Below are 15,607 nucleotides of genomic sequence, written 5' to 3'. Positions count from 1 at the left end.
GAATGAGGGGCAAAACAAGACCTTCTCTGGGGACTGAGCTCTCCTTCTGGTTCAGGGGCCACGTCTCAGTACCTTGGCCAGATGCAGAGAGGAACAGGGTGCCCTGCTACTGCATGCACACAAGTTAGTATTCCTAAGTTCTGCCAGTTCTGCCTGGCAGAATCTAGTTCCACCACCTTCTAGCAGTGTGACTTTGATAGAGTTACTGAAGCTCTCAGTGCCTCAGTTTCCTTATCTGTAAATTAGGAATGGTGATAGCATCCCTCTGTTAGGATTGTTATGTGTCAGAACAGTGCCTGATACATGGCAAGTACTCAAAGCTCTCATTGTATCTGCTATCACTTTGTCCCCATCATCACTCAAGGCACACAGTGAAGAGCCCTTTGGAGGGCTCCTGGGCTGGAGGCCGAGGTGCAGCCGATGGCACAAGGGGCCTGGGGGCAGCCACGGCAGCTGGAGAAGGGCTGGTCCCCGGGGCTAAACAGCTCAGACTGTCTCCTGACCACAGTGGGGATGACCAAAGGGTGCGGGCCAGGAGGAATGAGGTCAGGGCTGTATTTTGCGAACCTAGCACCTACACATCCCTTTCTGCTCTCACACATGCCCTTCCATTGAGCCTCACACCCAGCATCCTGGTCCTCAGCATGCAAACCAGGAAACAGGCTCAGGGAGGTTCCGGAACATGTGCAATTCCCATCGTGAATTAGGGTCAGGACCCTAAATTCTCAGCTGGTGCCCCCAGCGCCCGGGGCTCCATCTACCCCATGGTGCTGTGGTTATGGGAGGGGTTCCCTTGCTTTTCCAGCCCCTCTTAGCCAGAGCAACAATCTGCCTTTAAGAATTAATTTTAGAACTGAGATTGGGACTGGCATGCAGGCGTGTGTGCCAAGTCACTTCAGTCGTGTCCGACTCTTTGAGACCGTATGGACCGTAGCCCACTGGGCTCCTCTGTCCGTGGGATTCTCCAGGCAAGAATACTGGAGTGGGTTACCATGCTCTCCTCCTGGGGACATTGGCATACATACGCTATTAATGTGTAAAATAGATAACTGATGAGAACCAAGGGACTTCCCTGGCAGTTCAGTGGTTAAGACTCTGCCCTTTCAATGTGGGGGACATGGTCAGGGAATTAAGATCCCATATGCCATGCAGTGCGGCCAAAAATAAAAAAAAAGGAGAACCAATTGTGTAGCCCAGGGAACTCTACTCAACGTTCTGTCATGACCCAAATGGGAAGGAAATCCAAGGAAGAGGGGCTGTATGTTTGCATATATATGAATCAGTGTGGCTGATTCACTTTGCTGTATAGCAGAGACTAACACAACATTGTACAGCAGCTATGGTGGTCGTTTAGTAGCTCAGTCGTGTCCAGCCCTTGCGACCCCATGGACTGTAGCCCGCCAGGCTCCTCTGTCGGTGGGATTCTCCAGGCAAGAATTCTGGAGTGGGTTGCCATTTCCTTCTCCAAGGGATCTTCCAGACCCAGGAATCAAACCTGGGTCTCCTGCATTGCAGGCAGATTCTTTACCTACTGAGCTATGAGGGAAGCCCCAAAGCAACTATATACTCCAATTTAAAAAAATGACATTTTAAATTGAAATTAAAGCATCTTCCTTTCCCCAGATGGGCCTGTTTCTGGCTGGGAGATCTGCAGCAAGAAGCAGCTGTGAGAGTGTGAGTGTGTGTGTGTGTGTGTGTGTGTGTGTGTGTGAGTGAGTGAACGCGTGGGTGAGAAATGTTGTATGCTTCTTATCAGTTCAGTTCAGTCGCTCAGTCGTGTCTGACTCTGTGCGATCCCATGGACTGCAGCACGCTAGGCCTCCCTGTCCATCACCGACTCCCAGAGTCTAATCAAACTCATGTCCGTTGAGTCGGAGATACCATGTTTCTTATGCAGACAGTCTGTTTGGACTCCTTGGACCCAAGCTCACCTACCCTGCTGTGTCTCCTCAGGTCCCTTGCTGTGAGGAGTGGTGACATTGACTGGTCCTCTGCCCTCCCGCCCCCCACCCCAGTGGCCTATGCCAGCTGCTTTCTGAGATCTTCCTGCCATGGATCTGAGGATCCCCGAGGCCTGGGTTTGCCCCTGGGCACCTCTCCCTGCAGACTCCCGTCCCCTCACTTCGAAGGTTCCAGCCCCTGCCTGGCTGCGCCCTGCCAACCCTTCCTCCTCCCCTATCCCCAACTTAGAGCTCCAGGGAGAAGCGGCTTTGCTGGAATGTTTACGAAACACAAGGGAGAGGATTTTTTTTTTTTCCCCAAAGAAAAATTAGTGTAACAGGATTTTTCAGATTTAGCGCACTATTTCTGAAATTCGAAACGTGACTTATGTGTTTTCCTGTCAACAGTGTGCCTAAAAACATTATGCCTGCTGCTCTCAATTAATTCATAATTTTCCCATTCATGATTAAGTTGCTTGGTGTCAGCAGATGCAAGTTCTGTGAAGTCATGCAGTTTTGCTTTCAAGAGGAAGCTGTGCAGACTTGATCAAGCCCTGATGGAAATTGAATCATAAAGCTGGACTTTTGCCCCTTGTGAAAATCAATCATATGTATGTTTTCCTTTTTTAAATTATAGTTGATTTCCAATGTGTAAATTACACTATGTTAGTTTAAGGTGTGCAGCAAAGTGACTCAGTTTTATATGTACGTGTGGGTGCTCAGTCGTGTCTGACTCTGCGATCCCATTGTAGCCCGCCAGGCTTCTTTGTCCATAGGATTTCCCAGGCAGGAATACTGGAGTGGATTGCCATTTCCTGCTCTGTGGGATCTTCCCAATCCAGGGATTGAACCCCCGTCTCTTGTGTCTCCTGCATTGGCAGGCGAAGTCTTTACTGCTGTGCCACTTGGGAACCCCGTACATGTATTCTCTATCAGATTCTTTTCCCTTAGAAGTTATTACAAAATACTGAGTGTAGTTCCCTGTGCTATACAGTAGCTCCTTGGTTATCTGTTTTATTTGTAGTAGTGTGTATCTGTTAATCCTAAACTCCTAATTTATCCCTCCATCCCCTTTGTGTGTGTGTGTGTGTGTGTTAGTTGCTTTGTTGTGTCCAGCTCTTTGTGACCCCAGGGACTGTAGCCCACCAGGCTCCTCTGTCCATGGGGTTCTCCAGGCAAGAATACTGGGGTGGGTTGCCAGATCCTTCTCCAGGGGATCTTCCCGACCCAGGGATCGAACCTGGGTCTCCTGCATTTCAGGCAGATTCTTTACCGTCTGAGCCAACCATAAATTTAGTTGCTATGTGTGTGGGTCTGTTTCTGTTTTATAAATAAGTTCGTTTTTTTTTTAGATTCCACATAAACGCGATATTATATGATATTTGTGTTTCTGTATCTGGCTGGGCTGGGTGGTCTCTGCAGGAGTGGGGTCTGCGATGGGCGGAGGGGGGCCCTCACACTGTCCTGATGCTGCCCTTGTGTTAGTTACAGGACTCTGATCAGACCCACATACAGAGTGTCCTACCGAACGGTGACGGCGCTGGAATGGAGGTGCTGCCCTGGCTTTACTGGGAGCAACTGTGATGAGGGTGAGTCTCGGGGGAAAATTTGGGTTTGGAGAAAATAAAATCGATAAAAACTCTGGGATGCCAGAAGACTTTGACTACATGGACTAAAATGATCGATGTTGATGAAGGAGCTATGTGCTTGTGAATATGTAAATTTTTATATTATCCAGCTAAATGTACTGAATTGTCATTTACCTGTAACTGGGTTTATCATTGTATTAATTTTTAAATAAGGGGGTCGGGGGATGGCTACTGGCCAGGCCAGTCCTCAGAGTCTCTGGACGCTCCTCTCCCGCCTGCCCTCCTTCTGGGAGGAGTTCCTCTCTTTTTCACATTCTTTCTTTCTCCCAAGCATCTCCGAACTAAACGCTCAGGACCAGCCAGCTGGGGTGAGCCTGACACCCTGCCTGGGGGGCACCGAGGTGGGGTCCATGTGTGCACTGCTCGGGCCAGGCCTGGAGGAGAATCGTAAGCCCCGGCCTGGGGAGGAAATTCAACGCACAGCCTATTTCTTCTGCTCTGGCTCCGACTCACGCAGGAGCTGGGGCAGGCAGAGCTGGGTATGTGGGCTCGGAGTAGATGCAGATGAGGACCTGTGAGCCTTGAAGCCACACCTGTTGTAGAATAAGGCAGATGGGCCTGGTAGGTGGAAGGAACAGGAGGGCCTCACCCCACTGGCCCCTCCGCCCAGCTGGTGCTCAGAGAGAGGGAGAGGCCCAGGGCCAGATGTCCCTTCTGAGCCCTGGGCCCTGGGCTCAGTCTGACTCTGGAGCCCGAAGGGGCCAGATAGCAGCACTTAGGCGGGAATCAGAGCGGGTGACAGAGCCCACTGCTACCCCGCTCACGTCCAGCGAAGGTGAGTCCAGCCTGATGAACAGATTTGCAGCTCACCCGGTTCTCCAGAAGAGCTGGGCCATCCCCCGGCTCAGGAGTCAGTTTTGTATTTGGAAACAGCAGCTGTCCTCAACCTTGACTTTCTGACAACACGTTCCTCTCTCGTCTTTTTTTTTATTCCCTGACTTACTGATTTTAGTTGTGTGTGTATGCATAGTCCCTCCAGTCATGTCTGACTCTTTGTGACCCCATGGACTGTAGCCCGCCAGGCTTCTCTGTCCCTGGCTATTCTCCAGGCAAGAATACTGAAGTGGATGGCCATGCCCTCCTCCAGGGGATCTTCCTGACCCAGGGACTGAACCCCAGTCTCTTGCATCTCTTGCACTGTAGGTGGATTCTTTACCCACTGAGCCTCCGGAAAGCCTGATTTTAGTTACATGTATGTTAAAATACTATTTGTTGTTGTTTCGTCGCTAAGTCGTGTCCGACTTTTTGCGACCCCATGGACTGTAGCTTGCCAAGTTCCTCTGTCTCTTGCACTGGCAAGTGGGTTCTTTACCACCACGCCACCTGGGAAGCCCAAGTTAGATCCTACAGAACAATAAAACAAAACCTTTGAGGTTGTCCTCTCTACCGAGAAATCATTTACATCTCTGCAGTTTTGTACAAGTTAACATCCAACTTCACAGAACCTGAGCTGTAACCTGAGATGAATGGCAAGGAAACAAGGTGACCTTCTCCCAGGATGACCCGTGCCCTGAAGTGGGCTCCGTGACATTGAAAGGTTGGGTCATCACCTTTTGGGCCCATGCACATGTTTTGGGTAATTCTTGCAGACTGCACGGACGAAGCACGGCATTTGGCAAGCAGCATCAGGCCAGGGGTGTTTGGGGGTCAAGCTCTGTTCTCAGGGAGGTTCTGCCCACCAGGACAGCAGTAGATTCAAGCAGGGCTGGGGGCCCACCCTTCCTGGGAGAGGAGACGGGGTGACTCTGACCTGGTCAAATGCCCCCAGAGCCACCTGCCCTTGAGAGTATGTGGAACCTCCCCTCCAGAAGAAAGGTCGTCCCTGGTCAACCGCACTGATGTGGGTTATCAGCGCACTCACCAGAAACGTCTGGGCATCCTGAGCTAATTAGTGAGAAGTGTCAGCACATCGCAAGACACTCTCAGCCTCAGAGCCTCTGCCAGCCCTCCCCTCTGGAAGGATCTTCCAGACTTGCCCGCCTCGATGAGGACGTGTGTGCATCTTAGGGCTTGGGATGAGGTTTGCCTCTTTCAGGGAGCCTTGGGGTTGAGTGGTCCCTATCCAGCTGTGAGCATGAGGGTCCTGGGAATCCTATGGGTTTGAGGGATTCCTGGGATCAGGAGGCCCTCGGCTGAGGTTGGGACTGGCTTCTGGAAGCCCTGGTAACGACTTTACATTCCCAAGGACGAACCCATCAGAAGGCGAAGTCAGAGCGGTGTCTGTGACTTCAGACACATTCCTGAGATGGTTGTGGAGGGGCCTGGACTGTGAACTCCCACTCAGTTCCCAGGCCGACCTCTCTGGAAAGCCCGCAGGTCAGAGGTGCCCTCCTCCGTGGTTTCGCTTTGCCTCAGATGAGATTCCCCAGGAGAAGTGCCTTTTTTTTCTGATGTGTCTGGCCTTCCTTCCAAGTTGTCGGGTCTCTGGTTTTACGACTTGGGCTGGGATTGCCTGGGGTAGGTGGCTCCCGCCTCCCAGATAGCCTGTCTCTGGACCTGTTTCCCTCTGCTAGGTCTCCCCTTCTATTTCCTCCCTGGATGCCCCAGGAGTGCTGGCCCGAGGCTTGGGAATGCTCTCCTTCATAGACGGGGCTCCTGCATTGCAGGCGGATTCTTTACCGACTGAACCACCAGGGAAGCCTCATGTCTATATGCCGTTGATCCTAATTATTTTTAAAAATATCTTTTTATTTAATTATTTGCCTGTGCCGGGTCTTAGTTTCAGCATGCGGGATCTTTAGTTGGAGCATGCAAACTCTCACTTGTGGCGTGTGGGATCTAGTTCCCTTACCAAGAATTGAACCTGGGCCCCCTTCTTTGGGAGCATGGAGCCTTAGCCACCCGGACCACCAGAGAAGTCCCCCATCCTAATTATTTGAGGATTCTGCATTTGTTAATTGTACTAAAATTTATTTGTAACCCAAATTAATACCTGAAGCATTTTTGTGGCCATTCAAGAACTATGTGCAGAGTGATAAAAAATTAGAGTCACCTCGCGTGTGTTCCCGTGTTAGGAGGTTGAACCGGATGGCTCCCTGCTTCTTTTTTTTTGGCTCCCTGCTTCTTGGTTTCAGTTCTCATGCAAACAAGCGTCCTTTTCACAGTCTGTTCAGTGCCATGTTTTTTGCATTTTTGTGCCTTTCTTTTTTTGGCAGGGGGGAGTGATATCCTTGTCTAAAATATCCCCAAGCATAGCGCCGGCCAATGTTCTTAATGCAAAAAGACTCGGATGTGACTTCCTGAGAAAATAACATGTGTTAAGTAAGCTTTGCTTGGCATGAGTTATAGTGCTGCTATTGGCTGTGGGTTAAATGTTAATGAATCTACAATGTATATTCAATAAGATGTCTTTAGATGGAAGCCCACATAAAACAAGGTTATGTATTGATCGTATTGATCAGTTGACGAAAATGCTGTGACCTGATACTCACAGGAATCTAATCCTGTATTTCCCCTACAAGTGTTGGTTCAGTAGTCACTGATTCAGGATTCCCCAGGGACTTGATGAACTGTGGCTACCCTGAATAAGGAGAATTAACTGTAATATCTGCATCTATCTAGAAATATTTTTTTCTTATTGCACAAGCAAGTACATGTTGGGTGTAGAAAAGTGAAAACATCCAGAATTTTACCTCTCAAGGTAACCTCCAGTCTCACTTTGAAGAAAACCCCCAGACCCTTTATTTCGTTGGGGAAGGGCTGCACTGGGGCTTTGCTGTGGCACGCAGGCTTTCTCCGCTTGTGGCGTACAGGCTTCTCTTACTGCAGAGCGGGGCTCTCTAGGTGTGGTGTGGGCTTAGTTGCCCAGAGGCTTGTGAGATCATAGTTCCCCGACCAGGGGAACACCCTGGGTCCCACAGCCCCTGCATTGGAAGGTGGATCTCAACCACTGGACCGCCAGGGGAGTTCCACAGACCTTTTTCTATGTCTGTTATGCTCTGCACACTATTCGATAACTTTCTTTTTCACATCGACTGTCGTGAACACCTCTCCTTGTCAATAGACTGCTTTCTCTAGTATCATTTTCAATGGCTGTGGAATTTGGGTACACACTTTATTAACTAACCCTCTACTGCTAAGTCGCTTCAGTCGTGTCTGACTCTGTGTGACCCCATAGACGGCAGCCCACAAGGCTCCCCCATCCCTGGGATTCTCCAGGCAAGAACACTGGAGTGGGTTGCCATTTCCTTCTCCAATGCATGAAAGTAAAAAGTGAAAGTGAAGTCACTCAGTCGTGTCCGACTCTTAGTGACTCCATGGACTATGGCCCACCAGGCCCCTCCGTCCATGGGGTTTTCCAGGCAAGAGTACTGGAGTGGGGTGCCATTGCCTTCTCCGAACCCCCTACCAGAAAATATTTAACTTGTTTCCATTAAAAAACTTTTAATAATCTTGGTGCAAACATCTTTCTTTAACTGACATAAAATTTACATATACCAGCAGACACCCATTTTAAGTCTACAATTTGGTGAATTTTGATACATACATATATCACCTCACAGAAGATCCCCACCCCTTAACAACCTCTATTCTGATTTCTAACATCATAGATCAGTTTTATCCATGCTTGAACTTCACGTAGAAGGAGTCATACAGTATATACTCTTTCATGCATGCTTTCTTTCACTTAGGATGTTTCTGAGATTTATTCATGTCCTTATATGTGTATCAGTAGTTTCTTTGTTACTGAGGATTGTTCCATTGTATGCATGCGTATGTGCTAAGTCACTTCAGTCATGTCCAGCTCTTTGCGACCCTGTGAATGGTAGCCCATCAGGCTACCTCTGACCATGGGATTCTCCAGGCAAGAATACTGGAGTGGGTTGCCATTCCCTTCTCCAGGGGCTCTTTCTGACCCAGGTATTGAACCCACGTCTCTTATGTCTCCTGCACTGGCAGGCAGATTCTTTACCATTACTGCCAGCTGGGAAGCCCATCCAGTTGTAAAAATAACCAGTTTTATTCACCCATTTTCCTGTGGATAGATGTTTGAGTTGTTTATAGTTTTTGCCTTTATGAAGAAAGCCTCTGTGAACGGTCTTGTTTATATCTTTCTATCAACATGTCTGTTTTTATTTCCCTTGGGTAAATCCCTAGAAGTGGAATTGCTAGGTTGTGATGTATGTTTAATTTTTTAAGAGTCACACTGTTTTCTAAAGTGGTTTTACCACGTTACACTCTTATCAGCAATGTATGTTCTAATCGCTCCACATCCTTGTCAACAGTTGGTGTTGTCAGTGTTTAATTTTAGCCATTGTAGTGGGTATGAAGTGAGGCTTCCCTGGTAGCTCAGCTGGTAAAGAATCCACCTACAATGCAAGAGACCCTGGTTCTATTCCTGGGTTGGGAAGATCCCCTGGAGGAGGGCATGGCAACCGACTCCAGTATTCTTGCCTGGAGAATCCCCATGGACAGAGGAGCCTGGCGGGCTACAGCCCGTGGGTTCACATGGAGTCGGACACGACTGAAGCGACTGAGCAGCAGCAGCAATGGGATGCTTTCTAATTTGCTCTTGCCTGTTGACTTAAGATGTTGAGCATCTTTCTGTATGCCTATCTGAGTGCTTACTAACCATTCTTATATCTTCTTTTGTGTCTGTTCAAGACTTTTGCTCATTTTTGAGTTGTTTAATAATAATAATAAAATCAGCCAAACTGTTTCCAAAGAAGCGTTAACATTTTGTACTCCTACAAGCAAAGTGTGTTCCAGTTGCTCCCCATTCTCACCAATATTTGGTGTGGTTAGTTTTTTTAACTTGAACTGTTCTAGTAAGGATGGAATGATACGTAATTCTAGTTTTCTTCTTTTTAAAGTCTGTTTTGACCACTCTAGTTCTTTTGCATTTCCATAAAAATTTTACACTCCATTTATTAATGTCTACAAAAATGTCTATTGGGTTGAGATTAGGATTGTGATGAATATGCACATTTGGGGAGAATAGATCTCTTAATGGTGAATCTTCTGATTCATGAACATGATATTGCTCTGAATTTATATAAGGCTTTAATTTTTCTCAGCAATATTTTGTAGTTTTCACAGTAGACGGCTTTCTTATCTTTTATTAGTTGTATTTATAAGTATTTCTTTTTTTGGTGCTTCTAAAAAATGGGATTAAAGTTTTCATGTTATAATTATTTTGCTGATAGTATATAGAAATATATTTGATTTTTGATTATTGACTTTGTGTCTGAAACCCATGCTAAATCCATTTTTTAATTCTTATATATTGATTAGCTTATATATTGATTATAGCTTATATATTGATTTGTTTGGATTTTCTACATAAACTATCATGTTTTCTGTGACTAAAAACATTTTTGCTTTTTCTTTTCAAATATTTTGCTTTTAATTTCTTTTTCTTGTCTTATTGGACTGACTAGAATATCTAGTAAAATGTTTAATAGAAATTGTGAGAACAGATATACTTGTTCCTGATCATAGGGGAGAAATTCTCAGTATTTCAAAATTTATTATTAAATATGTTATTAGCAGTAGGTTTTTGTGTATTGGAGAAGGAAATGGCAACACACTCTAGTACTCTTGCCTGCAGAGTTCCAAGGACGGAGGAGCCTGGAGGGCTATCCATGAGGTCACAAAGAGTTGGATACGACTGAGCGACTAACACTTTCTATGTGTGCTATTTATCAGATGAGGACAGTCACTTCTAAGTTGGTTGAGAGTATTCATCAGGAATAGGAATAGGTGCTAAATCTTATCAAATGCTTTTGCTGCATCTATATTCAGGTAATTCTACTTTTATCCTTTGTTATGTTAATGCAACACATTGATTGATTTGGAATACTAAACCAATCTTTTGTTCCTGGGAGTAGCCTTATTATTACTGGAATGAAGTTCATTTGGATACTTTATTCTTTTTTAATATTTCCATGTTTGATGTCTATCTGTAGTTTTCTTTCCTTCTACTACCTATCAATTTTTAATTATGAGGGTTAAACTGTTCTCATAAAAAGAACTGGGAAATTTTTCCTCCTCTGTTTTCTGAAAACTCTTTTTTTTGGAAGATCGTATTGCTTTTCCCTTAAGTGTTTAATTAAAACTTTGAATTCACAGGGAAACCATCTGGACCTGTAGTTTTATTTGTGGGGAAATTTTTGATAACAAATTCATTCTCTTTCATCTATATAGGGCCACGCATGTTTTCTATTTCTCAATGTTAATAATTATTTGCACATTTTAAATCAACTTTATAGAAGTGTAATTTACATACAACTCATTACATGTATTTAATTTACATACACCAGAAGTATACAGTTCAATAACTTTTGACCCCATGAATGAATAATTTTCTATGTAATTCTCTTTTCTCTGGTATTCCGCCCACCAAATTTGCTTTAGCCTCCCTGTACTCTGCTTTCTCTTTCTTCCATTCAGATTGCTGTTCTGCTTGGTGCCACCACCATGTGCCCCAGTCCAGAGAGTGCTTCCAGGAATCACCTTGTTTCCCTTCTCTCAGGAATCACTGCTCCACATGGTTCAATGTCTGTGACCGTTCATTTCATAAATTTCATCTCATTTTCTAGTTGTTTATGACGGGAGGGCAAGTTCAATATGACTTAGTCTGTCACAACTGGAATCAGAAGTTGCATGTTTTCCTTTATTGGCTTTTTAGTTATACTTCTCTGTATGATATACTAGTACTCCAAAGGGTTACAATCTGTACCCTTAACTTATCATAGCAAACTTAGAGTAAATATGGGACTATTCCATGTAAAATGAAAGAACATTTTAACAGTTCATTTATCTACTCCCTCCATTCTTTGTGCTAATGTTGTCATATGCTTTAAATATGAATGTGTTAGAAATTTTACAATTCAACATTATACTTTTTGCATTAGCAGTCAGATTACTATTTAAGAAGTGAAGAGAAGGAAAAGCAGTCTTCCCTTTATTCTGTAGTTATCATTTCCAATGATCTTTATTTCTTCCGGGAGCTCTGAGTTTTCTTCTAGAATCCTTTTTCCTTAGTGCCAAGAAGTTCTTTCAGCATTTCTTATAGTTCATATCTACGTATAGTGAATTCTCTGAACTCAAAAAGAAATTTTTAGTATCTATTTTGTGTTAATGTTTATCTATCTATCATCTGCTGCTGATGCTGCTAAGTTGCTTCAGTTGTGTCCGACTCTGTGACCCCATAGACGGCAGCCCACCAGGCTCCCCCGTCCCTGGGATTCTCCAGGCAAGAACACTGGAGTGGGTTGCCATTTCCTTCTCCTATCTGTCTATAAATCTGTAGATATTTGTATCTATAGAAACATACATTTGTTGTTTAGTTGCTAAGCCATGTTCGATTCTTTGTGACCCCATCGCCTGTAGCGTGCCAGTTTCCTCTGTCCTCCACTATCTCCCAGAGTTGGCCCAAATTCATGTCCATTGAGTCAATGACTTAACATAAAATTTACCATTTCAGCCATTTTAAAGTATGTGATTCAGTGGTATTAAATATATTCACAGTGTTGTGCAACCATCAGGCTATCTAATTTCAGAATTTTTTATCACCCTAAAGGGAAACCCTACACCCATTAAGCAGTCATTCCTCATTCTCTCCTTCCCTTAGTGCTTGGCAACCACGAATCTGCTTTCTGTCTCTACTGATTTACCTATTCTGGATATTTCATATAAATGGAATCATTCAATATGAGGCCTTCGTGTCTGGCTTCTTTTACTTAGCATAATGTTTTGAAGCTTCATCCAAGCTGCGGCATGTATCTGAATAACGAATAATATTCCATTAGATGGACACACTACTTTTGTTTATTCATTCATCAGCTGATGGACAATTTGGGTTGTGTCCACCTTTCAACTATTGTGATTAGTGCTGCTATGCACATTCACGTGCAAGTTTTTGTTTGAACACCTGTTTTCGATTCTTTTTGATGTATACTTAGGACTGGGGTTTCTGAGTCATATGGTAATTTTCTGTTTAACTAGCTGAGGGACTGTAAGACTGTTTTCATAGTGGCTGCACCATTTCACGTTTCCACCTGCAATGTACAAGGGCTGTGGTTTCTCCACATTAGCTACAATACTTCATTTTCCATGAACTTTTTGAATATTTTTATTGAGTTTATAATTGTGGATTGCTTTCTTTTTCTTTCCGTTATTTTGAACAGCTTGGTCATTCTATTGTCTTTCTGCATCCATTATTTCAGGTGAGAAGTCTGCGAGCATCATATCGTTTCCCCACTAAGAATGTTTCCTCCGGTTGTTTTTAAGATTTTTCTTTATCTTTGCCTTTCAGCAGTTTGACTATAATGTTACCAAGTCAGATTTTTAAAATCTTGCTTGGGTTTCTTTGAACGTCTTGGATGTGTGAGTCAGTGTTTTTGACCATATTTGGAAAATCTTGACCATTATTTCTTCAAATGTATTTTTCTGCCTTATTCTCTCCCCTCCTCTTAAGATTCCATTTGCATCCATGTTGGATTGCTTGAAATTGTCGTTGAGGATCTGTGTTTTTTCCCCTCTTTTCTTCAGGTTGGATAATTTCTACTGATCTGTCATCAAGTTCATTGACGCTTATGATTTTACAAGCTTCTGTCAAGCCCTCCGGTGAAATTTTCACCTCAGATATTATGCTTTTCAGTTCTGAAATTTCCATGTGGGTATATATGTGTGGTTTTTTGTTTTGTTTATATTTCCCTGATAAGCTTTCCCCATCTGTCCACTCATTGTGGCCATAATTTATTTTTGTATCCAAAAATGTGTATGTAATAGCTGCTTTTAAGTCCTTGTCTTCTATTTCCAACATCTGGGTCATCATATGGTTTGGCTGTATTGACACTTTTGACTTGGGTAGCATTTACTTCTTTCTCTCTCTCTCTTTCATTCCCCTTCCTTCCTTCCATGTTAATAGCTTTTGCTTGTCTACTGGACCCTTTAAATGATATGCTGCAGAGATTCAGATTTTTGGGGAAAGTGTTGACTTTTGTGTAGCAAACAGTTAAATCACTGTACCTTTGTGAAGGCTTGGTTTTTATACTTTATTGGGGTGGATATGTAAATCTCTTAGACCTGGGATACAGCTTTTTCACCTAAGGCGTAGCCTTTCTGTGGTTTCAAAGGCAAGCTATAATAATAAACACCTAACTAAGGTGTTTATTAAGCCCCCTAATTTGGAGAGGCTCAAGCTGTAGATCATCTTCCTTTTATTAGACAGCAGCTGAAACATCTGCTCAGCTTTTGTAGCTTTCCCACTGTTGTTTTCTGCTAAGCTCATTGGAATCTGCCCTGCACACGCACAGTTCAGGGGTCAGCCGAGGATTTCAGGGTAGTTTGTACACAGAGTTTAAGGCTCTCAGCTCCATGTTTTTCTTCTCTAATTAGATTTCTTTCCCCAGTTTCCAGGTTCTCTGGCAGCCTTAAGACTAAACAACTGCAGTTTTTGATTTGCATTCTGGCCACCCTGCATTGCCTGAACTGGGGTATGCCCTTGAGGGAAGAGCCATGTAATGTGGTTTTCACTCAGTGCTATTCTCTTTTTTTGCACGTTTTGAATTCCCACCAGTTTCTGCTGGCTTTTTGTTATTCTCTAGTGCCTTCAAATAGTTGTTTAAAAATTTTATCTAGAGTTTGTTATTTTTATCTTAAGTGGAATTAGTCTGACACAAGCTACTCCATCCTACTGGCACTCGAACTTGGTGACCATCTTTTTAGTTAGATCTTTTTCCACACCTTTAGTGATTTCCTTAGAATAAATTCCTAAGCAGAATTATTGGGTCAAGGAGCATATACACCACATCAAGGTTTATGAATCATACTGCCAAACAAGTCCCTAGAAAGGTTGCTTATTACAGCGTTGTGGACAGGTTGAGAAATTCTGGAGGATAGAGTGTTGTCATGACTAACCTCCCATTGTGGTACCTGACACAGTGCTGGCACTTAGTATCTGTGAAGGCTGTTGACTGACTGTACCTGGAATATGATTGCTGCCAGTGCTGATCAAAGGAGTCGGCTTTAATCCTGGGACAGAGGACCGTTATTTCATCACTAGAGCTACATTTAAGTGTTCCTTCAGCCACCTGCTGCCAATAGATGTCCCTTCAGTGAGTTCAGCTGGCTGGCAGCATAGATGATACCAACACCTTTATCAACGTCATATAATTACGTCGGTGTTCCTCACGTCTGAAATTTTGTACTTTTAGAAGGTCTTTCAGTCACGTTACTTTATATTTCCACAGTACAGATGCTGCTACAGACTATCTGTGTCCACCTCCCAGATGTATATGTTGAAATCTATTCCTCAAGATATAGGTATATTAGGGGCCTTTGGAAGGTAATTGAGAGAAGCCTGGTGGGCTTCAGACTGTAGGGTTGCAGAGAGTCAGACATCACTGAAGCAACTTAGCATGGGAGGTAATTAGGTCATGAAGGTGGAGCCCTTATAAATGGGATTGTTGTTGGTTGTTGTTGAGTTGCTAAGTCACGCCTGACTCTTTTGCAACTCCACGGACTGTAGCTCACCAGGCTTCTCTGTCCATGGGATTTCCCAAGCAAGAATACTGGAGTGGGTTGCCATTTCCTTTTCCAGGGGATCTTCCTGACCCAGGGATCGAACCCATGTCTCCTGCATTGGCAGGAGGATTCTTTACTGCTGAGCCACCTGGGACGCCCTGTGAATGGGATTAGTGACCTTATAAGAGACTCCAGAGAGCTCCCTCACCCTTTCTGCCATGTGAGGACATGTGAAGAAGACAGATGCCTGTAAACCAGGAACTTGGCCAAGGTCATGAGAAATTGCTGATACAGAGCTGAAACTTGAATCTCTTGCTCCTGATTAAATGCTCCTTACTCTAAATTACCCACGACCTTTAAGGTATTGGGAAATCCCACTCAAAGTTTCCCCAGCACAAAGGACAGATCAGCTGCACTCTGACCTGGCTCCTTCATGGAATACCTGCTGTGGTCTGGTCCCTGGTGTCTTAGAAGCGAGATCTCATGTTGCTTTGGTGTCATGGAGGAGCTTTGCACAAACTCATCAGGAGATGATAAGTTTCATGC

General features: G+C 44.3%; 1 protein-coding gene across 2 annotated transcripts in view; it reads left to right on the top strand.

The window, feature by feature from the left end:
• The window catches only part of COL26A1 (collagen type XXVI alpha 1 chain), a 164,303-nt gene that overhangs the window by 68,014 nt on the left and 80,682 nt on the right, over positions 1–15,607 (top strand). Inside the window, exon 3 of one of the 2 annotated variants that reach the window (XM_005225215.5) lies at positions 3,426–3,529. In XM_005225215.5, the coding sequence (XP_005225272.1) occupies positions 3,426–3,529 (104 nt within the window). The remainder of the gene's footprint in view (positions 1–3,425; positions 3,530–15,607) is intronic. The other variant, NM_001193154.1, reaches the window with a different exon arrangement.

This window comes from Bos taurus, chromosome 25 (genome assembly GCF_002263795.3).
Source record: "Bos taurus isolate L1 Dominette 01449 registration number 42190680 breed Hereford chromosome 25, ARS-UCD2.0, whole genome shotgun sequence".
In the NCBI taxonomy this organism is placed as follows: domain Eukaryota; kingdom Metazoa; phylum Chordata; class Mammalia; order Artiodactyla; family Bovidae; genus Bos; species Bos taurus.
This window is presented reverse-complemented; position numbering and strand designations above follow the sequence as displayed.